General features: G+C 62.6%; 1 protein-coding gene across 1 annotated transcript; it reads right to left on the bottom strand.

The window, feature by feature from the left end:
* Positions 1-1,899: 1,899 nt before the first annotated feature.
* Positions 1,900-22,405, bottom strand: IL17RC (interleukin 17 receptor C). The gene is given in 23 exon segments (XM_084634415.1): positions 1,900-2,343; positions 2,345-2,374; positions 2,376-2,573; positions 2,575-2,678; positions 2,681-2,839; positions 3,218-3,256; positions 3,677-3,772; positions 5,299-5,414; positions 5,416-5,501; positions 5,631-5,752; positions 5,859-5,904; positions 6,368-6,418; positions 6,645-6,829; positions 7,796-7,850; positions 8,191-8,250; positions 8,589-8,719; positions 11,028-11,072; positions 11,326-11,437; positions 11,972-12,081; positions 12,164-12,238; positions 13,311-13,463; positions 19,705-19,726; positions 21,880-22,405. Coding segments are annotated over 23 exon segments (2,283 nt in total). The 5' UTR covers positions 21,967-22,405; the 3' UTR covers positions 1,900-2,142.
* Positions 22,406-25,862: the final 3,457 nt, after the last annotated feature.

Here is a 25,862-nt window from a genome sequence, read left to right as displayed (position 1 = left end):
GCGAGGAGTGGTGGGGCAGAGGGGGAGAGGCCAGGGCAGGACTGGGAGAGGGCTAAGGGCACTGGGGGGGCCGCGGGGGGAAGGCTGAGGGGACGGGGAGGGGCAGGGCTGGGCCAGGGCGGGCCGGGGAGCAGAACCGGGGGCAATGGGGGGGCCGGGGCAGGACCGGACGGGGGCTGGGAGGAATGGTGGGGACGGGGGGGGCAGGGCTGGGGGCACGGGGGCAGGGGACCTGGGAGGAGTGGTGGGGCGGAGGGGAGGAGGAGTGGGGTGGGGGGGGGCCGGGGAGGGGACCTGGGGGGGCTATGAGGAGTGGGGGAGCGGACGGGGGAAGGGCTGAGGCCACGGGGCGGGCAGGGAGGGGACCTGGGGGGGCTGTGAGGAGTGGTGGGGCGGGGGGGGGAGGACTGAGGGGACAGCGGGGGCAGGGGACCTGGGAGGAGTGGTGGGGTGGAGGGGAGGAGGAGTGGGGGGGGGCCGGGGGCACGGGGCGGGCGGGGAGGGGACCTGGGGGGGCTGTGAGGAGGAGGAGTGGGGGGGTGATGGGGGGCCGGGGGCACGCGGAGGGGGGGAGGAGTGGGGGGGCAGAGGGGAGGAGGAGTGGGGGGATGAGGGGGGGCCGGGGGCACGCGGAGGGGAGGAGGAGTGGGGTGAGGGGGGGGCCGGGGGCACGGGGCGGGCGGGGAGGGGACCTGGGAGGAGGAGGAGTGGGGGGGTGATGGGGGGCCGGGGGCACGCAGAGGGGGGAGGAGTGGGGGGTGAGGGGGGGCCGGGGGCACGGGGCGGGCGGGGAGGGGACCTGGGGGGGCTGGGAGGAGGAGGAGTGGGGGGGTGAGGGGGGGAGGAGTGGGGGGCGGAGGGGAGGAGGAGTGGGGTGAGGGGGGGGCCGGGGGGGAGGAGGAGTGGGGGGTGAGGGGGGGGCCGGGGGGGAGGAGGAGTGGGGGAGGAGTGGGGGGGGCAGGGCTGGGGGGGGACACAAGCTCGACGCTCAGGAGCGGGTCAAAGTCCCGGCAGCGGGGGGGGGGGGGCACGCGCGAGAACAGCCCCGCCCGGGGAGCAGCCGCGCGGCGCCGGGGGGGGGGGGGGAGCCCGGCGCGGATCCCGCCCCGCCCCCACCTGCCCGGCCCCAGCGCGAGCGGCCGATGCTGCAGCCTGCGACTCCCTGCAGCGCCCACGCGCTGCGCCGCGCTCCGCCAATGGCAGCAGGCCCTGCGCAGCAACGTCACCCACCGATACGCAGCCAATCAGCGCGCCCCGCGCGGGAGGCACCTGTTAACGGGGCACTGTCAGGCCCCTGGTTCTCCTCCCTCCCGCCCCTACGGGCCGCCCATTGGCTCCTCCGGCCCGCCAGGCCCCGCCCCTTTCCCAGCTCCCTCCCACCCTACCCCACCCCCACCCTGCCACAGTCCCGCCCCACCCTGGCCCCACCCATGCCCAGTCCCTGCCCCCACCCTGGCCCCACCCATGGCCAATCCCTGCCCCAGCCTATCCCAGCCCTGCCCCACCCTGGCCCCACCCATGGCCAGTCCCTGCCCCCACCCTGGCCCACCCATGGCCAGTCCCTGCCCCAGCCTATCCCAGCCCTGCCCCACCCCGCCCCACTGGTGGCCAGGCCCACCCCCACCCTGGCCCCACCCGTGGCCAGTCCCTGCCCCAGCTATCCCAGCCCTGCCCCACCCCGCCCCCACCCTGGCCCCACCCGTGGCCAGACCCTGCCCCAGCCTATCCCAGCCCTGCCCCACTCATGGCCAGGCCCCCACCCCACCCCCAGCCTGCCACAGCCCCGCCCCACCCTGTCGTAGCCCCACCCCACTCCCAGCCCACCCTAGCCCCGCTCCACTTGTGGCCAGGCCTCAGCTACTCGCTTCTAGCCCGGAGCCCAGAAAAGCCAAGGCCCCGTTAGAAAAATAACCAGCCTTTATTGGGAGCATGGGGCAGTGACCCGCAGAGCCCGCCGCAGGGCAGGGGCCAGCACAGATTTGCCCTCCAGGCCCAGCCCAGGTGGTGCAGAGACAGTGGCAGATACACTCTGGCTCTGCAGGAGAACATAAGAAGGGCCACACTGGCTCAGGCCAAAGGTCCATCTAGCCCCATATCCTGTCTGCCGACAGTGCCCAGAGGTTGCAGGGGACAGAGCCTCAGTCACGTGGAGCCCATGGCTGGAGGGAGCTCCCCCGCCTCGCTCTTGGCACCCATCGGTACCTGTCCACTCCCAGGCAGGGCGGGCGCCTGGGCTGGGCTGTGCCCATCAGGCTTCTGCAGCTGGCACTCTCGGATGGCGCGCTGCAAGCTGTCACCGATCCACAGGGAGTGCTTCTTCAGGCTGCTCTTCTGCTCCCTGCCCGGCAGCAGTGCCAGCCAGCGCCAGGAGGAAGGGTGGGCAGCTGGGAGGGCAGCGTGAAGATGGGCACGGTGCGGAAGAGCTCTGGGATGTCGGCCGGCCGGAGGAGATCCTCAAAGCAGGCCACCAGGTACTGGCCCCCAGCCTTGCCAGCCAGGAAATCGGGAAGGACGCAGTTGAGGGAGGCTGAGAAAGCGCTGTACGGATCGTCCCAGGGCAGCCGTTCCCCCATGCTTCCAGAGCAGCCACTCCATGCACCTGGCCACGGCACCCCTGGAGAACAGCAGGACCACCGTGCCACCCTCCTGTAGCACCCGCAGCCGCTGGGCATGGAACACTGCATGGGACCGATGGCACAGAGCTCAGCCCGGCTCCACATTTCCACTGACACAGCCAGCTGCAGCCGTGTCAGGGCACAGGCCAGGGTGCTCACCAGCCGCTCGAAGCCGGCGTGGTCGGGCGAGTAGAGGATCAGGGCGCGCCGGCCCCGCAGCACCCCTGCAGAGACAGAGAGGGCTGTTAGCGCTGAGCGCCAGGCTGGGCTGAGCCAGGGAGCAGGCAGGGCGGCTCGACAGGCTGCGTGCAGCCCACTCGCCACTCCCACGCCTGGCCCCATGCTCTGCTCACTCAGGCTCTGGCAGCTCTGCCTGGCAGGGTCATAGAGACCTGCCCCCACCCCAAGCCCAGGTGTGAGGGCACATGTGCCCAGGTGCAGCATCCCACCCTGGAGAGCTGTGCCAGGGGCCCATGGCCCAGGAAAGGAAAGGCTCCTGCTCCTCCTTGCTGTCTTGGCCCTAGCCCCAGGCGCCCCAAGGTTCAGCACCCCACTCAGACCTGCTCATGCCCCCATAGGGCATCCTCTCCCCAAGCACTCACCACCAGAGCTATAATCCTCCTTCAGCATCTTCAGCCACCCTGGAAAATAAAAGGGGGAGGCCTGGTGAATTAGCAGGTCCGGCACTGCTCCCGCACCCACCCCAGCAGAACCAGACCCACAAAATCTAGGGTGCAGGGAAGAAATGGGTGGAGCAAAACCCAGCTCGGTCTAAGGTACATCTTAGATTGGGGGGGGAGGGCAGTTGCTCAGTAGGGGGCGCTCTCCCCCTGTAGTCAGTGCTGGCCCCAGTGTGGTGCTGGGGCGGGGCCTGTGCTCTCAAGAGGGGGGCTCAATAGGGGGTGCTCTCTCCCTGCAGTTACTGCTGGCCCCAGTGCCCCACGCAGCACTAGGGATCTGTGGAGAAGGGGACTTGGCAGTGCTGGGAGTGGGGAGGGCAGTGCCGGGAGTGGGGAGGGCAGTGCCATAGTGCAGCCAGGAGTGGGTTGGGGAGCTCTGACCTTTCAGATTTTCCTTCTTGAGCAGGAGCAGGAGCAGGATGCAGAAGGTGCTGAGGAGACCCCCCATCCAAGCCAGCACCCAGTGGGCACGGAGATCTGCCAGGACACAGGGGTTAGGGTTGCCAGGTTTCCGGTTTTCAACAGGAACGCCCAGTCAAAAAGGGACCCTGGCAGCTCCGGTCAACACTGCTGACTGGGCTGTTAGAAGTCTGGTCAGAGGGGCTGGCAGACTCCCTACCTGGCTCCACGTGGCTCCCCAGAACCAGTGACACATCCCTCAGATCCTAGGCAGAGGCAGGGCCAGGGAGGCTCCGTGCACTGCCCCTGCCCTGAGTGCCGGCTCCGCAGCTCCCACTGGCCGGGATCCACAGCCAATGGGAGCTGTGGGGGCAGTGCCTGCAGGCGGAGGCAGCATGCACCAAGCAGAGCCACCTGGCTGCGTTTCTGCCTAGGAGCTGAGGGACATGTCACCACTCCTCAAGGAAGAGCTGCCGAGAGCCCACACCCCAACCCCCTGCCCAAACCACTCATTTCTGACCCCACCCTGGAGTGCACTCCCCCAGCCAGAGCCCTCACCCCCTCCTGCACCACAACCCCCTGCCCCAGCCGGGTGAAAACAAGCAAGGGAGTGAGGGTGGGGGGGAGCAAGCAACAGAGGGAGGGGCTGGAGTGAGCGGGGGTGGGGCCTCAGAAGGGGCGGGGCAAGAGTGTTTGGTTTTATGTGATTACAACATGGGCAGGTGGTGCTCAGGGCACAGGGTGGGGGGAGCAGAAGAGAAGAGGGTTCGGGGCTGGAGCCCCTGGTGGCAGCGAATTATCCCAAGGCAGGCTCGAAGGAGACACACACACACAGCTTTGGACTGGCCGCTCAGCAGCTTTCCCTGCTCTCTCCAGAATTGCCACGGCCCAGGGAGTGCCTGGCCACAGGCTGACCCCTTGCCTGAGGCCCTCCTGTCACAGAGTGTGGGGGAGTCAGGGCCTGGCCCCCCACTTCCTGCGATTCACCATGACTCTCAGCCAGCCAGTGGAACAGAAGGTTTATTAGCCAACAGGAACACCGAGCTTGTAGGCACAGAGAACAGGACCCCTCAGTCAGGTCCATCTTGGGGGGCAGGGAGGCCAGAGCCCCATCTGGGCCTCCCTCCATTTCCCCAGACAGCTCCAAACTGAAACTCTTCCCAGCAGTCTCACCCAGCCTCCCCCCGGCTCCTCCTCCAGCCTTTGTCCAGTTTCCCGGGCAAAAGGTGTCACCTGGCCCAGGTATCGTCCCTCAAGTGAAGTCATACCCTGGTATCCCATCCCCAATGCAGACAGTCCCATAAAACTCCCCTGCAATATTCCCCGGTCAATCCGCCCCACTCCCTACTCCATCACACCTCCTTTAAACCCTGCCCCTTCCAGGGAGCTGCACCCTATCCCTCCTTCCCAACAGGGCCACTAGGAGCCCCCTTCACAGGCAGGAGGGAAGGGCGGTCCCTGGGGGTCCAGCATCCCCCTCGCCCCGCACTGGGCTCAGCCCCAGCACTGGGTCCAACAAGCGTTGTTCAGCTCCAGAGCAGAGAGGCCCTGGCACAATGGGGGCCAGCCGCCCCCCCGGAGCCACCCCCCCGCGACATACTCACACTTCTCCAGTGAGCAGGCCCAGCCGGTGCCCACCACGCTGCCCTCAGCAAGCCAGACCTGTGGAGACAGCTGCCTGTTACTGACGCAGCGCAAGGACCCATTACACCCACGGGTGCCGCTCCCGCACAGCACTGACCTGCAGACACTGCCCAGCCTGCACATCCCGTCGCAGCTGCTGCTCCAGGGCCCCCACCGCAACTCCCTGCGCAGAAGGCAAAGGACGAGAATGGTACAGGAGCTGCTGGGGCCGCAGCCTGCGGGGAGGGCCTGGGGAGGGGGTCCCTGCAGGCCCTGCCCTCCATGGAGCTGCATAGGGCAAGGGGCCCCTCACCATGCTGGTGGAGCTGGCCAGTGGAACGCAGGTGCCATGCTCCATGGCACAGAGCAACATGTTCCCTTGCGGGTCCCTGGTCTCCATCAGCAAGAGGTCGGCCGGCTGGCCCTGCATGGCGCCTAGGGCAGAGGAGAGGCTGAGGGGGCCACCAGGCTCAGGGGAACCCGAGCCCAGCTAGCCCCCCTTGGAGCAGAGATGGTGTCCGCGCCCCAGCGTGGCACTCACCTTCCAGCAGGCACTGCATGAGCTGGACCCGCCCACCACTCCACACCTGGAGAGACAACAGGGTCAGCAACTAGTCTAGGCAAGAGAAAGTTGTGAACTGCAGAGGTGGGGCAGATGGTTGCATTCAAGGCATAAACTTGGGGACAGGGAAGCAGCTGCGAGGGCACCTGGGGCATCCCGGGCCAGCCCGGAGGGAGCGGGAATGCCGAGCCCCGGCCCTGTGGCTCTGCTGGGGCATCCCGGGCCAGCCCGGAGGGAGCGGGAATGCCGAGCCCCGGCCCTGTGGCTCTGCTGGGGCATCCCGGGCCAGCCCGGAGGGAGCGGGAATGCCGAGCCCCGGCCCTGTGGCTCTGCTGGGGCATCCCGGGCCAGCCCGGAGGGAGCGGGAATGCCGAGCCCCGGCCCTGTGGCTCTGCTGGGGCATCCCGGGCCAGCCCGGAGGGAGCGGGAATGCCGAGCCCCGGCCCTGTGGCTCTGCCAGCTGGTGCTCCCTGTCCAGGGTCTCCTACCTGGACACACAGGTTCGGATGAGGCTGCAACGTCCCAAACTCATGGAGAGTCTGCAGGGAGGAGGGAGGGGCTATGACATGCAAACCCCAGTGCCTGAGCACACACTGCTCCACCCCCTCTCTTCTCCTGCCCCCCCCCCGATGCCCATCCCCCCCCCCCCTCCACACCCCCATCCCCCCACCTCCCCCTGCCCTTCCCCCATCCCTCCCCCAAACGACTGCCCCTTTCTCCACCCGCCCCACCTGCTTGCCCATCCCGGCCAGCAGACCCACTCACAGGCAGGGTGAGGGCCTGACGCAGGTGTGGCAGCTCATGACAGGGCCCGGCCCTCTTCAGCCTCCAGCAGGGCACGAGCTCGGCTGGAACAGCGCACGGCACCAACACAGAGCAGCTCAGCCTCCCCGCAGTGAGACGCAGCTTCAGCTGGGCCTGTGCCCACAGCCGGGTCCACGCCATAGGGTCTGCAACAGCCATGGGGCAAAGGGCTCGGCACGGCCCGCCCTGGGCACGGCCCGTCACCACCCGCCTGCCGTTCCCCACTCCCTCTCGCTGCCAGCAGTGCCAGCCTGCTCTCTGCAGGAGCCAGCCTGGCACGGCTCACTACCCCTCCCACTACCTGATCCCGATCACCCAGAGGCCCCCCAGCTCACAGATATAACCCCTGCCCAGAGCCCCCCCATCAAGCCCAGCTCACAGGCAATCCCTGCTGAGAGCCCCCCCATCATGAAGTTTGGGGGAGAGGGGGCCCTGCATGCCCCCCCACCCCCCCGACTTCCTGCGATTCACCGTGACTCTCAGCCAGCCAGTAAAACAGAAGATTTATTAGACAACAGGAACATGGTCTAACACCGAGCTTGTAGGTGCAGAGAACAGGACCCCTAAGTCAGCTCTGTCTCGGGGGGAGGGAGGGGAAGAGAGCCCAGACCCCGGTTCTGGCCTCCCTCCATTTCCCCAGCCAGCTCCAAACTGCCAACCCCACTCCAGCAGCCTCACCCAGCCACACACACCCCGGCTCCTCCTCCAGCTTTGTCCAGTTTCCAGGGCAGAAGGTGTCACCTGGCCCCATCCCCCTCCAGGTTACCTGCTCAGGTAACTCTCTGCAGTGAAGTCACCCCTTGACATCCCATCACCATCTCGTACCAATGCAGACAGTACCAGCAAAACTCCCACATAACATCCCCAGGTCAATCCTCCATACTTCGTCACACCCTCAACACCTGCCCAGAGCCCCCCAACTCCCGCTCCCAGCACAGACAAGACCCCCTGTCCAGAGCCCCCCCGTAACTCCTGCCCCACACCCACCCAGCACACAGCCAACTCTCCCACCCAGACCCCCACAACTTCCCATCCCAGCACACAGACAGGAGCCCTGCCCCCCGCAGCACACCCCTCCCCAAGACAGGTATAGACGACTGTGGCCTAATTACCCTGCGTGAAGGGGCAGCGGCTGGTCCTGGGGGGATCCGGGATATCTGGCCAGACCTGGGCAAGAAACAGTGTGATCATGCCCCGCACCCTGGGGACAGCGCCCCCTGCTGGGGCCCCCACTCCGCCCTGGGGAACCCCTGGGCTCCCAGTGCCCCCTACCACCCTGGGGACAGCGCCCCCTGCTGGGGCCCCCACTCCGCCCTGGGGAACCCCTGGGCTCTCAGTGCCCCCTACCACCCTGGGGACAGCGCCCCCTGCTGGGGCCCCCACTCCGCCCTGGGGAACCCCTGGGCTCTCAGTGCCCCCCACCCCAGGGACAGCGCCCCCTGCTCCCCCCATAAGTGCCTGCCAAGTGCCAGGGCCCATGGGGAGCAGCTCCCAGCCCAGGCCCTACCTGCAGGCAGAGGCAGGGCAGCAGCTGGGCAGAGGGCAGGCTGTAGTTCTGAGGCCCCTTCTGCAGACAGGAACAGAGGAGACACTGGTCACTCGCCACCCCCCACCCTGCCATGCAACTGCCAGTGCCACAAGGTGCCCCTGTGGCCCAGAGCAGGAAGCTGAGGGAAGGGCTCACCCCAGGCTGCTGGCAATGCTGGGACAGAACCCAGGAGTCCTGGCTCCCAGGCCCTGGGGCTAAGCTCACAACCCCACGGCCCTCCCATGGAGAGCTGCAGGGAATAAAGGCCAGAGTGCCACTGGGGGTGTGGAGGTCCAGAGGAGCGGGGTGGGGGATGAAGGGGGGCAGGGTACAAAGTGGATAGGGAAGAGGGGTACTGGGGCCGACCCCTCACTCACCTCTGTCCTGAGTCCCTTGAGTCCACTTGTCTGGTTCCAGTAGAACCACATGGTGAAGTTCTGCCCCGCGGGCACATCCTGCAACTGCACCACTATGTGCTCCGGCCCCACAGAGAGGTGCAGCCTGGGCACTGCCGTGGGACAGTGAGTGAGACCCCAGCCCAGAAAGCCCTGCCCCAGGGACCCCCCTCACTGCCCCGGGGACCCCCCTCACTGCCCCGGGGACCCGCAGCCCAGAAAGCCCTGCCCCAGGGACCCCCCTCACTGCCCCAGGGACCCGCAGCCCAGAAAGCCCTGCCCCGGGGACCCCCCTCACTGCCCCAGGGACCCCCCTCACTGCCCCAGGGACCCCCCTCACTGCCCCAGGGACCCCCCTCACTGCCCCAGGGACCCGCAGCCCAGAAAGCCCTGCCCCAGGGACCCCCCTCACTGCCCCGGGGACCCGCAGCCCAGAAAGCCCTGCCCCAGGGACCCCCCTCACTGCCCCAGGGACCCCCAGCCCAGAAAGCCCTGCCCCAGGGACCCCCCTCACTGCCCCGGGGACCCGCAGCCCAGAAAGCCCTGCCCCAGGGACCCCCCTCACTGCCCCGGGGACTCCCCCTCACTGCCCCGGGGACCCGCAGCCCAGAAAGCCCTGCCCCAGGGACCCCCCTCACTGCCCCAGGGACCCCCCTCACTGCCCCAGGGACCCGCAGCCCAGAAAGCCCTGCCCCAGGGACCCCCCTCACTGCCCCAGGGACCCGCAGCCCAGAAAGCCCTGCCCCAGGGACCCCCCTCACTGCCCCGGGGACCCGCAGCCCAGAAAGCCCTGCCCCAGGGACCCCCCTCACTGCCCCGGGGACCCGCAGCCCAGAAAGCCCTGCCCCAGGGACCCCCCTCACTGCCCCGGGGACTCCCCCTCACTGCCCCGGGGACCCGCAGCCCAGAAAGCCCTGCCCCAGGGACCCCCCTCACTGCCCCAGGGACCCGCAGCCCAGAAAGCCCTGCCCCAGGGACCCCCCTCACTGCCCCGGGGACCCGCAGCCCAGAAAGCCCTGCCCCAGGGACCCCCCTCACTGCCCCGGGGACCCGCAGCCCAGAAAGCCCTGCCCCAGGGACCCCCCTCACTGCCCCGGGGACTCCCCCTCACTGCCCCGGGGACCCGCAGCCCAGAAAGCCCTGCCCCAGGGACCCCCCTCACTGCCCCAGGGACCCCCCTCACTGCCCCAGGGACCCGCAGCCCAGAAAGCCCTGCCCCAGGGACCCCCCTCACTGCCCCAGGGACCTCCCCTCACTGCCCCAGGGACCCGCAGCCCAGAAAGCCCTGCCCCAGGGACCCCCCCTCACTGCCCCAGGGACCCGCAGCCCAGAAAGCCCTGCCCCAGGGACCCCCCCTCACTGCCCCAGGGACCCCCCCTCACTGCCCCAGGGACCCGCAGCCCAGAAAGCCCTGCCCCAGGGACCCCCCCTCACTGCCCCAGGGACCCCCCCTCACTGCCCCAGGGACCTGCAGCCCAGAAAGCCCTGCCCCAGGGACCCCCCTCACTGCCCCAGGGACCTCCCCTCACTGCCCCAGGGACCCGCAGCCCAGAAAGCCCTGCCCCAGGGACTCCCCTCACTGCCCCAGGGACCCCCCCTCACTGCCCCAGGGACCCGCAGCCCAGAAAGCCCTGCCCCAGGGACCCCCCTCACTGCCCCAGGGACCCGCAGCCCAGAAAGCCCTGCCCCAGGGACCTCCCCTCACTGCCCCAGGGACCTCCCCTCACTGCCCCAGGGACCTCCCCTCACTGCCCCAGGGACCCGCAGCCCAGAAAGCCCTGCCCCAGGGACCTCCCCTCACTGCCCCAGGGACCTCCCCTCACAGAAAGCCCTGCCCCAGGGACCCCCCCCCCTCACTGCCCCGGGGACCCGCAGCCCAGAAAGCCCTGCCCCAGGGACCCCCCCCCTCACTGCCCCGGGGACCCGCAGCCCAGAAAGCCCTGCCCCAGGGACCCCCCCCCCTCACTGCCCCGGGGACCCGCAGCCCAGAAAGCCCTGCCCCAGGGACCCCCCCCCCTCACTGCCCCAGGGACCCGCAGCCCAGAAAGCCCTGCCCCAGGGACCCCCCCTCACTGCCCCGGGGACCCCCAGCCCAGAAAGCCCTGCCCTGGGGACCACTCACTGCCCCAGGGACCCCCAGCCAAGAGAGCCCCTGCCCCAGGGACCCTCCCCCTTACTCACTGCCCCAGTCCTGCCAGGGCCTCAGTGGGTGACCCCTGAGCTCTCTGTGCCCAGCTTCCCCTGGGCGGAGGGGCTGGAACTGACCCAGCTGCCAGGCCCAGGGGGCCATGTGAGACAGCCCCATGGGAACGGGGGAACAGGCTGCAGGGGGGGGGATCTGGCTCCCACAGATGCTCAGCAAGGGGGGGCCCATTAGGGAGTTGGTGACACCCGCATGAATCAGGCTTCACAAGCTCCTACCTTGGCACAGCCGGATGGCAGCCCGCGCTGCAGGCCAGGAACAGTCTGGTGGGGGGGGGGGAAGGAGAGACAATGCAGGGGGGTCAGCAGGGGCCACAGACAGCTCTGGGGACAGGGGGAGGGGCTGGCAGCCACGGAGAGGGAGGGCAGGGAGAGGGGCCCTGGCAGTCATGGTGGGGAGGGGCTGACAGCCATGGGGGCAGGGAGAGGGGCCAGCAGCAGGTTACCAATCCTGGAATCCCCCTGCCGCCCCAGGCCTGGGGGCTGTGCCGTGCTGGCATTGCGGGCGGGCACTCACCGGGCACACGGTGTGTCTGGCTCAGCACTTCCCGGTACCGGGGACTCGTGTAGGACGTGACGTGCAGCTCCCCTCGCAGGACCGCCTCAAAGCAGTGAAACCACAGGGAGCCCTGGGGGAGCAGGGGTCACTCAGCCAAGGGGGCCAAACCCAGCCCAGCCCCTCTCTCCCCCCCACCAGGGGGCCAGAGGTCACTCAGCCAAGGGGGCCAAACCCAGCCCAGCCCCTCCCCCCCCACCAGGGGGCCAGAGGTCACTCAGCCAAGAGGGCCAAACCCAGCCCAGCCCCTCTCACCCCCCCCACCAGGGGCCCGGGGTCACTCAGCCAAGGGGGCCCAGCCCAGCTCCCCTCCCCACCAGGGAGCCAGGGGTCACTCAGCCAAGGGGGCCCAGCCCAGCCCCTCCCCCTCCAACCAGGGGGCCAGGGTCACTCAGCCAAGGGGGCCCAGCCCAGCCACTCTCCCCTCCCCCACCAGGGGCCCGGGGTCACTCAGCCAAGGGGGCCCAGCCCAGCCCCGCCCCCACCCCATCTGTCCTGGGGCCCGGACACGACGCCCCTTCAGTCCCCACTGGGAAGCCGAGTGCGCCCCGCGGGGCGTGGGCTCAGCCCATTCTCCCCAAAGCCCCGGCAGGGCTGGGCCACCTACCACGGTGTGGTTCGGGCGTGCCAGGGTGCGGGGCAGCTGGACCTCGAGGGCGACGCAGCGGGAGGAGGGGTACGCCTGTACCGAGAGCAGCACCCAGCTCCGCAGGGGCCCTGAGAGAGCAGGGAGCAAAGGGAGCCGTGAGCGGCAGGCAGGGAGAGGGACACGGGGTCGGGGCTGCCCGCAGGTCCTCACCACTGTCCCGATGCCGCAGGGCGTCCATCCCAGCTCCGTCTTGGACCCCCTCACCTGCCACCTCCTCCTGGGGCCCTAAAACAGAAACAGCCACTCAACAGGTTGTGCCCCACAGCCCGTGAGGCAGCACGTGCCCGGAGTGGGCCCCAGCCAGCCGCGCTCACACCTCTGGCACCTGGTGCCCAGCCCCAGCCCCCGGCTGACCAAGAGCAGACGTGCCTGGCTGGCTCAGCACAGGCCAGGCTGGGGGGCCTTGGAGCTCCCCACACCAGGGCTGCACTAAGGCGAGGGAAATGTTACTCCTCCCTCCACTCTGCCCCTGGGGGGACAGCCCCAAGCCGCTGCCACTCACACACCTGGGGGGTGCAGCGGGGCTCTGGGGGGAGGGGGCGGAGGGAGTGGACAGAACTGGGCTCTGGGGCTGCCTTTCTGCCTGTGATGAAGTGGAGATTTTCCCTTGTTATGTTGTATCTGAGTCTTACTGTTTTGCATGAATGCTGTGTGAGCCTCAGTTTCCCTGTGTATTGCACCAATGTCTGGGTGGTGGGAATAAGCATGTGTGACTTGCGGGGGCTGCTCCAGCTGCCTGCAGGGATGCTATGGCCGCCCCTTTGTCACCTGAGACCCAGGAGGGGGATGACACCAGCTGACTCTTGGCCTGGGAAGCGAGACAAAGACCCGAGGAGCAGCAAAGGGCAGGGCAGGGGCCAGGCAGCTGGAAGGGAGTCAGTCTCTGCTGGCTTGGGGTGCAGGGGGAGGACCAGAGCCCTGGCTCTGGGCTCCCCTCCCCCAAAGATGGGCTTCACTGAAAGTCACTGATTTCTGTGCTAACAAGCTCTTCCCGACGCTGTGGTCCTGTCAACAAATAAACCTTCTGTTTTACGCTGGCGGAGAGTCACATCTGACTGCGGAGTTGGGGGGCAGGACCCACTGGGCCCCCCAGGACCCCACCTGGGCAGACTCGCTGTGGGAAGCGCACGGAGGGGCGGGGGATGCTGAATGCTCCGAGGTCAGACCCAGGAAGGTGGAAGCCGTGTGAGCTGTGTGTCCTGCAGACAGGCTGCTCCCAGAGTCCTGCCCGGCTCCGCAGGGAGCAGCTCCAGAGCATCGCCCGGGGACCCCGTGACAGGCCCCAACCTGCTCTCACCCAGCACAGCCAGCTGCAGCTCGACCTTCACGCAGGGGGAGCAGTCGGACGCTGCTGCGCAGTGCAGCACAGACTCCATCCTCATTTGGGTCGGCACCAGAACTGGGCCAGAGGCCAGCCCCACGGCCCCAGGGCTGCACAACACGTCGGCCTCTGCAGAGTGGAGAGAAAACCCTTTACCCCGACACATCCCACCCCAGGCACCGGCACAGCGCCCCCCCAGCGGGCGAGGGGGCCGTGACAACGTGGGGATTGTCTGTAACACTGTTGTGAACTGTGTGACTGTGCCCAGCCCCTTGGCATCGCCGCCCTGCAGGTGCAGAAGGGTGAAAATGCTGCTCCTTGGGCACAGCAGGATACAGGAGGGCAGCTGGTTGGGGGGGTCGGAAGAGGGCGGCATGGACTGGCTGGCACCGCCCCACAGCTACGGAGGACTAGAAAAGACCGGGGAGCCCCACAGCCTGAACACGGGAGAGCTACCAGTGGGATGATCTGGATGCTGGACACACGAACTCAGGGGTTGGCAGCAGGCCAGTGGGAAGAACGGGGCTCCTAGAGACATGGGTCTCTTACCTGGGACCAGTCTGAGACAGAGCAACAGACACAGAAAGGAAACCAAGGGTCTTCCCGCAGCAGCCTGGCTCCTGGGCACCCTGGGCTCTGGCTGTCCCTTCGCTGCTCTCCGCTGAGCCAGGACTGGAACCCGGCACCAGCTGGCGCGGCACAGGGAGATACTCCGAGCGGGGGCTCGCTCCGTGGCCTGGCTGGGCAGAGCTCCCGGGGGGAGGCAGGGGCTGCAGCCCAGAGGCTCAGAGCCATTGTTGTGACCTGCCTTGTTGAAGAGGGCAAACTGAAAGTGTAACCCTGGTGCCCAGGCCAGGACATGGCACAGCCCGTCACCCACATGGCTGGCAATACCAAGGGAATTAGCCAGCTGGCACCGGATGAGGAAGAGCCCGCAATGGGAGGAAAATGGCCCGTGGCTAACACAGCTGCTAACTCTTCCTCTGCCTGCCCCGCAAGAAAGTCATCCTCACGCCGGGGCTTCCAGCCAGGTCCTGGGCTTGCCTTGCTGGGCAGGGGGACTAGCCAGCCCGAGAGGTGTCAGGTGTGGAGTCCCTCGGGAAGCGGCTCGCTGCATGGCCTCCAGGAACATGGAGACTTCATGGGCAGGACGCACCTGGAGCCACCTGGATGGAGATGCTGGCTAAGCCCAGACCACTACAGCCGCACCAAAGGAGGAAGGAGAACCGGCCACTGGCCCCCTCAGGCAGTACCGAGCGCTCCTCCCCCCATGCAGGTCCCCCCCATCCCAGCAACAGGAGGGGAGAGGAGGGGCAGGTCCCAGTGGCTGAAGGAGCAGGAGACTCCAGTGCTTCAGCTCCCCAGACAGCTGCTGGAAAAGTCAAACTTTCCAGTAAGTTTTTGGAATGTGTTTGGGACAACTTTTTGTTCTGGAAAGTGGAGAAAGTAACCAGGGTGTAGCCACGTTAGTTGGGATTCTGACCCACAGGGAGTAATTGGTAGCGAATCTGAAAGTGGAAGGCATTGGGTGAAAGCAACCAGGAGAGACTTCAGGATTCTCAGAATAAGCAGCAGATTAAGGACAATGGAATTCAAAAAAGCAGACTTCAAAAACCTCAGAGAACTGGTAGGTCAGGGCCCATAGGGAAATCAAAGGAATAAAGGAGTTCAGGGGAGGCACAAACACACAATTACAAGCTATCCTGACATGAAGAAAAGGATAGGAAGAGTATTCAGAGGCCAGTATGACTCCATGAGGAATCTTTAATGACATGACAATCAAAAAGGAATCCTACAAGAAGCAGATACATGGACGACTTCCTAAGGAGGAATACAAAAGAAAAGCACAAGTGTGTAGGGACAAAATCAGAAAGGCCAAGGCACAAAATGAGTTACACTAGCAAGAAACATAAAAGGCAAGAAGAAAAGATACTATAAATACCCTGGGGAAAGAGAAAGACAAAGAAAAGGGCAGGTGTTCTGCTTAGCAAGGCAGGAGAGCTAATAACTGATGACATCTAGAAAGTTGAGGTGTTTTAGGTTTACTTTGCTTCAATCATCACTAAAAAGGTTAATGGTGACCAGATACTCAACATAATTAATATTAACAACCAGGGGGAAGGAATGCAAGTCAAAATAAGGAAAGAACAGGTGAAAGAACATTTAGAGAAGAAGTTAGATGTATTCACCTCAGCAAGGCCGGATGAAATTCACCATGGGATACTTAAGGAACTAGCTGAAACAATCTCAGAACTGGAGTACTTGTGGCACCTTAGAGACTAACCAATTTATTTGAGCATAAGCTTTCGTGAGCTACAGCTCACTTCATCGGATGCATGCTGTGGAAAGTACAGAAGATCTTTTTATACACACAAACCATGAAAAACACCCATTTTTTCATGCTTTGTGTGTATAAAAGATCTCCTACACTTTCCACAGTATGCATCTGATGAAGTGAGCTGTAGCTCACGAAAGCTCATGCTCAAATAAATTGGTTAGTCGCTAAGGTGCCACAAGTCCTCCTTTTCTTTTTGCGAATACAGACTAACACGGCTGTTACTCTGAAATCTCAGAACCATTAGCAGTTATCTCTCAGAACTCCTGGAGGATGGGTCATGACCCAGAACATGGGAGAAGGGCAAACGTAGCACCTATCTTTAAAAAGGGGAACAAAGTGGACCCAGGGAATTACAGACCAATCAGCTTAACTTCAGTACCTGGAAAAATACTGGAACAAATGATTAAATTGTCAATTTCTAAGCACCTAGAGGATAATAGTGTTATAAGGAATAGCCAGCATGGATTTATCAAGGACAAATCATGCCAAACCAACCTAATTTCCTTCGTGGACAGGGTTACTGGCTTAGCGAATGGAGGGAAGCTGTAGATGTGGTAAAAAGAAAGAGGAGTACTTGTGGCACCTTAGAGACTAATGCTCAAATCAATTTGTTCGCATAAGCTTTCGTGGGCTAACAAATTGATTTGAGCATTAGTCTCTAAGGTGCCACAAGGACTCCTCGTTCCTTTTGCTGATACAGACTAACACGGCTAGCTCTCCGAAACCTGTAGATGTGATGTATCTTGATTTAAGTCAGGCTTTTGACACAATGCCACATGGCAGCCTCATAAGCAAACTAAAGGGGATGTGGGCTATAGCAGGGGTTTTCAAAGTTTTTTCATTTGTAGACCTCTAAAAAATGTCAAATGGAGATGCAGACCCCTTTGGAAATCTTAGGCAGTCTGCAGCCCCACAGGGGTCCACAGACCACAGGCTGAAAACCACTGGACTAGATGAAAATATTATAAGGTGAGTGCACAACTGGTTGAAAGCCTGTAGTCAAAGAGTAGTTATCAATGGTTTGCTGTCAAACTGGAAGGCTGTATCTAGTAAGAACATGAGAATGGCCAGACAGGGTCAGACCAAAGGTCCATCCAGCCCCGTGTCCTGTCTGCCGACAGTGGCCAATGCCAGGTGCCCCAGAGGGAGCGAACCCAACAGGTAATCCTCAAGTGATCCCCCCCCCGTCGCCCATCCCCAGCTTCTGGCAAACAGAGGCGAGACACACACTCCCTGCCCACCCTGGCTAACCACCACTGATGGACCTGTCCTCCGTGGACTTGTTTAGTTTAAGGTGGTGCAATTTGTCTGTAACAACTTAGCCACCAACTACAATATTGCCACGCAGCTGCCATAACCCGTGCTGCCTTGGCCTTGAGGCTGCTCAAAGAGGCCGTAAAACACTGGTCTCCATGGAACTTTTACTCCAAAAATTCCAGTGGCATACAGCAGACCTCTGTCATACTTTGTCCAAAATAACCAAAAACATCTCACATAAAGTATCCTCCATTAAAACTTCAGAAAAACAACAGAGTGTGGAAAGGCAGGGGGAGAGGTGGAAAGAAACCAATTAAGCCTGTCCGGTCAGTTTAAAGTATAGGCTACCAGCAGCCAAGTAAGTAAACCGAGAAAAAAGAAGAAGAAAAGGACATAGTTAGCTCTGAGCCAAGAGTAGGCTCCCTAGGTTGAAACAGTTGGGAACCCTTATCCCCAGGTTCTCATTCTGGCTCTGGGAGAAGAAGAGTGTGGGTTGTTACCAGCTCCTGCAAACCCTGCCATTCTGCACTTTGAAAATGTTTTTTTCTTCCCCTTCTTTCTCTCCACTCCCCCAGGACCAAGTCCCAGCTCCAGTCTCTAAAGGTAGTCTGTTAACTCTGCTTTTGACTTTAAACCCTGTTGTGCCAAATCATCTTTAACCACCCCTAACTAATTTACAACCCTTCAGCAGCCCTTGCTGAAGCAGCACCAAACTTGAAAGATTCCTGGCAGCTTCCCATAATGCTGCCCTCACTTCAAACCTCTCACAAGGGGACTGAAGTGCCTCCTTTCCCTGGAAGGCATTCAGTCCCCATGGGGAGGGACCTTCTTCCACTACCCATATACCAAGGAGGGTGGGCTCCTCAGCCACCCCCATCCCTCTGGGTCCCCTAACACTTCCTCCATTTCCTTTTTAATCTCATCCCAAGGTGACCCCTGCACCTGGTTTGGGCCCTGATTCTTCCTTATCCATTTATCCAAAAAATCCTTTACCCTGGCTTGCCAGAACCCGCAACTACCATCACGAGAGTTCGCGATACCCCCTCCAAGCAAAAAGAAAAGGAGGACTTGTGGCATCTTAGAGACTAACCAATGTATTTGAGCATAAGCTTTCGTGAGCTACAGCTCATTGGTTAGTCTCTAAGGTGCCACAAGTACTCCTTCTCTTTTTGCAAATACAGACGAACACGGCTGTTACTCTGAAATCCCTCCAAGCAGCTGCACAGACTGTTGGGGAGGGGGACTTACAGGCTGCCACTAACCTATCCGATGCGATGCATCCGAGTGAGTCACCAGCACCAAGATGTTAGGGGGCTTATTCTTTCACCCACTTACTTCCCTGGTCCTTCTTGCATGAACAGAGAGCAACAATACCCCAAGTCCAAAGGTGCAAACAATTCGATGTTTATTGGGGTGAACTTCCAGCAAGAGATGATTCCAGTTTCCTTCCTTAGTGTCCCCCTTCCCAGCTCTGACACCACAGAGGCTTACCTGTGTCCCTGTTCCCATTCCTGCCCTTAGCCAAACATGATTCCAATTTCCCCATTCCCTGTTCCCATTTTCCCCACACCCACCCACTTCCTGATTGACTGCAGACTATATAGTAAAACTTGAGTTCTGCTTAGCTATACCGTAACCAATCACTTTACTAAAATTTAACTAACCAATCCTAACATATTGTAACATGATTATGTAACCAATTATATTCCACCACCTTAATTAGTTTACACCCAGCAAAATTAATTATACAGCAAACAGAAACAATCACAGAACCAGACAGATTATACAGACAAACAAGAGGGAAAGGGGGACTCCAGTGATAGAACAAACACAGAAATGAGGATTTCATATCCCAGCTATTGATAAGTGAGTTCTTGCCAGACAGGATGCTACCAAACTAAGTTTCCTTTTACATCTTCTAGGCACTTCCCTTTCTCTGGAGGCCATAGGCGTTATCAGGACAGGATTGTATTCGTAACAGCTCAGTAGCACCTTATTTCAGTGTGACTAGTTTGGAATGTGAGGATGTGACCAGTCGCTTCCCAGCTTATGGCTGCCTCTGTTGCTTAGCCAGAGATCTTAGCCTAAGAACAGGGCCTCAGACTGTCACAGTAAGAGAAGGCCCTTACACCGGCAGACAGTGATTTTGATTCTTTCTTTTATCACTTGGCTAGTTCTAGAGGTATAAGACTACACCTAAATTTTTAGAGCATAGGCCTTTACAGACAGGCCTGAATATCTATATCCTAACAGTGGGGCCCATCAGGGTCAGGCCTGGGTCCAGTACTAGTCAATGTTTTTATTAATGGACTTGGATAATGGAGTGGAAATGCGCTTATAAAATCAGCAGCTGACACCAACCTGGGAGGGGTTGCAATCACTTTAGAAGGCAAGATTAGAATTCAAAATTACCTTGGGAAAATAGAGAATTGGTCTGAATTCAACGAGATGAAATTCAGTAAAGTGCAAAGCAATTCACTTAGGAAGGAAAAATCAAAAGCACAACTCTGTGCCCTGTGTTCATGGCACAGCTGGGCACCGGGGACCCTCAGACCCATTGAGCGAGAGGAGTAGCTGTGTCATGTGTCTCTCCACTGTGCTTGATGGACAGGCTGTGGGAGCCTAGTGACCCTGGGGACCCAGACACCAGGGTCATGTGCCCCCAGCCCCACCTGGGGAGAGAGCATGCCCTGACCCCTGCTAGGGGAGAGGGAGGAATTCCACCTGCCCACCCCCCACGCTTCCCCAGAAACGGCACTGCAATAGGGCACTTACCCAGCAGCCAGCAGGACAGGCCCTGCAGGAAAAGAAGGGAAAGATCAGGGAGAAACCAGGTCCTCAGCATTCACATGCTAGGACCCCCCCCCTCAGCCAGCGCCCTGCCCCGTCCCCACGGCGCCCCCTGCTGGGAGACCCCCCCCCTCAGCCAGCGCCCTGCCCCGTCCCCACGGCGCCCCCTGCTGGGAGACCCCCCCCCTCAGCCAGCGCCCTGCCCCGTCCCCACGGCGCCCCCTGCTGGGAGACCCCCCCCCCTCAGCCAGCGCCCTGCCCCGTCCCCACGGCGCCCCCTGCTGGGAGACCCCCCCCCCTCAGCCAGCGCCCTGCCCCGTCCCCACGGCGCCCCCTGCTGGGAGACCCCCCCCCTCAGCCAGCGCCCTGCCCCGGCCCCACGGCGCCCCCTGCTGGGAGACCCCCCCCCTCAGCCAGCGCCCTGCCCCGGCCCCACGGCGCCCCCTGCTGGGAGACCCCCCCCCCTCAGCCAGCGCCCTGCCCCGGCCCCACGGCGCCCCCTGCTGGGAGACACCCCCCCCTCAGCCAGCGCCCTGCCCCGGCCCCACGGCGCCCCCTGCTGGGAGACACCCCCCCCCTCAGCCAGCGCCCTGCCCCGGCCCCACGGCGCCCCCTGCTGGGAGACACCCCCCCCTCAGCCAGCGCCCTGCCCCGGCCCCACGGCGCCCCCTGCTGGGAGCCCCCCCCCTCAGCCAGCGCCCTGCCCCGGCCCCACGGCGCCCCCTGCTGGGAGAGCCCCCCCCCTCAGCCAGCGCCCTGCCCCGGCCCCACGGCGCCCCCTGCTGGGAGAGCCCCCCCCCTCAGCCAGCGCCCTGCCCCGGCCCCACGGCGCCCCCTGCTGGGAGAGCCCCCCCCTCAGCCAGCGCCCTGCCCCGGCCCCACGGCGCCCCCTGCTGAGAGAGGCCAGGGCTGCATGAGCCAGGAGCCCCCCCAAGCCTCCCTCATTCCAGCAGTGGCTCTAGGCGACACAGACCTCGTGGGCACTCTGTGCCCGGCCCTGTGGGGGGCCAGACTGGGGTCAGCGTCACCCATGCTGTGTGATGGGACAGAGCAGGGCACCGAGCCCACGGCCTGACCCCCACGGGGGATTAGTGGCAGACTGAGCCCCACGGCCTGACCCCCACTGGCTCTCCCCTGGCTGCAAGCAGGGTGCTGCAGCCCACAGCCCGGCCCCTCACTCATGGGGCCAGGAACCCGGCCAGCCCTGCACCGGCTGGCCCCGTCTCCATGGCCACAAGCACCAGGCCGGGGTTTATGGCCTCCACACACGAGCTGCCAGGCCTGGCTGGTTTGTTAGCTGAGCAAACAGCAGCGCCAAGGCCCACGCCCAGCTCTCCCTGTCTGGCGCATGGCCTGCTCCACCGCCCTGCGTCAGGGGCCCACCCTCCCTGCCAGTGCCCCATGACGGGGGGGGTCGCCCCATCCAGTGATTAAGGGGGGGGCCGGGCCCCGTCACACTCATCACCTGCTCAGAGCAGCCGAAGGGGCTCCCCCAGGCCAACCGAGGCCCCCTCTGGTTCCGCCTGGGCCAGGCCCCTACACCTCCCCCGCCTCCTCCCCCCCACGTCCCCCCCAGCTCGCGTGCCCCAGCCCCTCCTGCCACTCTCACCGCAGCGGGAGGGCGTGTGGGGAGGCATTCACGGGGCGTTTCTCTTGGCAGGTGGTTTGGGGGTGAATTAGCTCTGGGTACCCCCAGCACAGGCCAGCCCCAGGGCACAGCCTGTCCCATCCCAGTCCCCAAGTCCTTGGCACCAGTCAGTGGAACACAGACCCGCTCACCCCATTTGCTCCTGGGGCATCTGTCCCCAGGCAGGGCACCCCGCCGGGAATTGCCCTTCCCTGCCCCCCTCCTGCCAGGAGAGGGGCGCTCTGCGGCAGCCTCCCAGCCAGGGGCTGGATCGGGCCACGGGCAGAGCAGGGGACGCCAAGGCCGTGCCAGGCAGTTGGGCCAGTTACCAGCATAAACAGATACCAGCACCTGCAGGCCTGTGGGTGGTGAGGATGGGCCAGGGGAGGCACCCAGGGCTGGAGTGTTGGGGGGGGGGGAGCACTATCTTTACTCAACAGCCCCCAACCCGCCCACACCCCATCACTGGCCCCCCCACAGCAGAGCCCCCTCCAGAGCAGCAGTAGGGAGCCCCAATCCCAGCTCATACATACCTGAGAGCAGCTGACAGAGTCTGGGGGGGCACGGAGCCCCACTCTGGGCATGAGCAGGAGGAAGAGCCCTAAGCCCACAGCCTGCATCTCCGGGGCCTGCAGGGTCAGAGCAAGCGCCAGGGGCTGTCCCCGCCAGCCATGAGGGGCTCCAGCGGGGAGCCCCTTCCCCTTGAAGGGCCAGCACCCAGCTCAGGCCTCCCTTCAGACCGGGCTCCCAGGTCCTGGGGTCCTCCAGGGAGTAGCTGGCCCCCACAACAAGGGCACCTGACTCAGGACTTCCCACTCAGGCCCACAGCCCCAGCCAGGCACCGGGCAGAGGGGGTTGGCATAGCCCAGCCCTGGGCTTCCAGCTGGCTGAACTCAGCTCAGTGCTCTGGTCTATGCTGCGCTGCACACAGGCTCGGCTCAGCTCAGCTCAGCTCAGCTCTGCCCTTTGCTTTGCTTTGCTTTGCTTTGCTTTCCTTTCCTTCCTTTGCCTTGCCTCCTCTCCCCGCCCCTAGCCTCAGGCTGCCAGGCAAAGGGCAGGTGGGTTCAAGCCCAGCTTCCTGCTGCTGCTCCCACACACCTGGGTCCTAGTGCAGCCGCCAGGGGTAGGGCGGGGCCAGCCAGGTGCACACAAGCCCTGATTGGGTTCATGGGTAACCTGGCCTGGGCTTAGGGGTGTTGTGGGAGGAACAATATCTTTTATCCGCCCTACCTCGGTTGTGAGGGAGACAAGCTTCGGAGCAGCACAGAGCTCTTCCTCAGGGCTGGGAGAGGGACTGTGGGGGTCCCAGCCGCACAAGGGGAAAGGGATTGTTTGTCTTCAGCAGTTAACATGGATTTCCAGGGCCCATTCAAGGGGAAGCAGGCCCTTTAACTTAAGCCGCCCCACCCCCAGTCACGGGGGGAGGAAGGGGGGAAGCAGCTGGGGGCGGTAGTTAGTGGGTTACAGACTGTCGTAATAAGCAGAGTCATTTGGAATGCTTGGTTTGGGATAATTGCAACCTCCCTGTCATGCTGAGCCCTCACTTCCTGCAGCCCCTCTCGCTGTAACTCCATCTCCTAGGCTGGGGGGACGGGACTGGAGGGGGCATGTGGCCTTCGTGCTTTTAAACAATCATAAGTTTCAGACTCAGGCACTAAACAAGAGACGCAAGCGGATGCTTCCCTGTGGTATTTTTATGTCCTAGCAACCCTCCCACCATTTTTAGAGGCATCCCAAAGCCGTGCAGCGCTACCAAAGCTGTGTTAGTGAGGGGCAGGGAGAGGCCAGTACCTGAGTCCCACAGCCAGTGGCTCCCCCCGTGTGCCTGCCTCCCTGCACAGCAGTGCTGTGCGAACCCTTTGAGCACTGAGGCCCAGCCCTCCATGCAGCCACAGGCCCCCAGAACAACGGCATTGGGCCAAGTCATCTCGCACTCGGGTCGCTGAACTTGTGACGGGCCTCCCTCGACCGCTGAGCCGGTGTGGGAGAGCGTGGTGCTTGGTGAGGTCCCACGTCAGAGGTTCCCGGAGCCGGTGGGACTGCAGCGATGACCTACAGCCGCTGTATTATCAGTGAAAAGAAGAGGAGGACTTGTGGCACCTTAGAGACCAACCAATTTATTAGGGCATGAGCTTTCGTGAGCCGCAGGACGCATCCGATGAAGGGAGCTGCAGCTCAGGAAAGCTCATGCTCAGATAAATTGGTTGGTCTCTAAGGTGCCACAAGTCCTCCTGCTCTTTGTGCGGATACAGACGAACACGGCTGCTCCTCTGAGACCTGTATATCAGTGCGGCTGAGGAGCCTCTTTGGCTCCCTCCGCTCTGTCCTGCTCTGTGCAATGCAGAGCAGCGTGCAGGGCCATGCCCTGCCCGAGACGTGCAAGTGTCTACACTGAAACTTGCCGTCCCCCCGCCCCGATGGAAGGGCCCTGTTACGCCGCCAGCATCCCACCAGCTCCCGAGTGGCGCTGAGCCACACGCGATGCATCGAGGCTGACGTAGCGCAAGTGCCGACACTGCGTTACCGGTGTCAACTCTGACAGGCCTCCAGCAGCTGTCCCACAATGCCCCACGCTGACCGCTCTGGTCACAACTGTGATCACCACTGCCCGGGGAGCCCCCTCCCCCAAAGCCCCTTTTCCTGGTTGTCCCACTTGGCGAGAGCACCTCTATCTGCTCTCCAGTGATGTGCACAACTTCCCAGACGACCCTCTCAGCCCCGCGCTCCAGCCACGCTCTCCTGGCCCCGGGGGAGAGGCAGCTCCAACCAGCCGTAGAAGCAGCGACATCTAGGAGCAGATTGCACTGGAGATGCAGAAGCAGGGGCACGCCAGGGCCACCAGTGGTGCCGCGTGACAGCCAAGGAGCTGCGGCAGGCAGAGCAGAAGGCCGGAGAGGCCAACAAGTGATCAGGTGCCAAACACGCCATCCTCAGCAGAGCCCCCTCTGCCACCCCAGAGACCACTGGGAGCCCAAGTCCCAGGGCCCTGCTATGAACAGCAAGCAGGAGGAGGAGCATGTGTTGTGATGTGTATGTTGTAATATGCTAGAGGCCGTATGGGCCTAGAATAAATGCTGTTTGCTTGGCATGAGTATGTGAGTTGTGTGTTGGCAACTGAAGCAAAGATTTAAGGTTATGAGCTGTCAAGAATTGTCTGTGCAAAACAAACTTTGTCACATCCATAAGAGGAAATTATGGACTTGGATTATGGCGTCTTGGATTATGGCGGCCTGCCTGGAACTGCTCTCCTGGAGGTATGGATGAAAGGCTTAGTAAACAGACAAAGAGCTAATGACGTGATGGTCTGGTCTGTAGAAAAGGTTGCTGGCTATAGCTGAAGTTGGAGTCAGACTCCAACCCAGAGCGCTGAAAAAGAGGCGTGTACTGTGGGGCTCCCCACACCTTTGATCAGACTGAATTTCAACTGGCCATCAGGATTTCCTTCAGATCATCAGACTCTGGTGTAGTGTGAAAGGAGTGGGAATGTGGACTGAGTGGGGTTTATATTGTAATCAATAAAAATATTTAGAGTATTATATACCAACACTGTATCCGGTATCTGCCTGCTCCCCCATCCCGTAGGGAGGCCTCTATCAGAGCCAAACATTTGGTGGAGAATGCGAGCAGCGATCCCGCTACCTCTCGCATTTGGCGGAGAATTGCAGGGGGGGAGGGAGAGATATAAGGAGTGCCAGATTGTGAGACGGGGTCTGACAGTGTTGGGGGAGTCTAAAGGGTGACTCCTTATTTGTGGGATTTGTAAGACTAAAAGTACGCTTGGGGAGATACTGCGTGGAGTTTTGGGAACGTGCTATATTAAGTATAAGTGAGTGCGTGCGGGGAGATACTGTGCGAGGTTATTGATGTAACCCTTCTGCCCGTCAGAGTTGGCAGCAACAAGGGCCGGGTTCAATATCTAGGGGTTCCATTCCAATAACACAATGCAAACCGGCTCGAGCCCCCACCCAGTGACCTGGGACAAATATATACCACCCCCGCTGGGCGCCTCCAAGAGGCAATACTTCCCCTCTCGCAAGCACATAGTCTGAGTGTAGCAAAAGTCTTTTAATAACAGAGAGAAACAATGTGGCATTATGTTGGGGAAACACCACCAACAGGATTCATAACACAACCCATGAGCAAAAACAACCCCACCCCAGGCAAATTGGGGCATGCCCTTTTCCCTTTGGTTCTTGAGTCCAGCAACCCCAAATCACCCAAAGTCCCAAAAGTCCAATGCCCCAAAAGTCTCTGTCCCTGGTCAGGGCAGCCCCAGAGTTCGAAAGTTTATCGGCGGAGCTTTACCTCCCAACCTGGGTGGAAATGGGACGGGGGTAAGAGGCACCTTACGTGATCTGAAGCTGACCGCCCCATAGCTCCATAGCAGCGCTCCGCTCCGCCAGCCGCCCCACAAAACTCCTTCGCTCAGCTGCGCTCTGCTCCACCAGCCGCCCCACGAACTCCTTCGCTCAGCTGCGCTCCGCTCCGCCAGCCGCCCCACGAACTCCTTCGCTCA

This window comes from Lepidochelys olivacea, assembly GCF_965140295.1.
Source record: "Lepidochelys olivacea isolate rLepOli2 genome assembly, chromosome: 7".
Classification (NCBI taxonomy): domain Eukaryota; kingdom Metazoa; phylum Chordata; order Testudines; family Cheloniidae; genus Lepidochelys; species Lepidochelys olivacea.
This window is presented reverse-complemented; position numbering and strand designations above follow the sequence as displayed.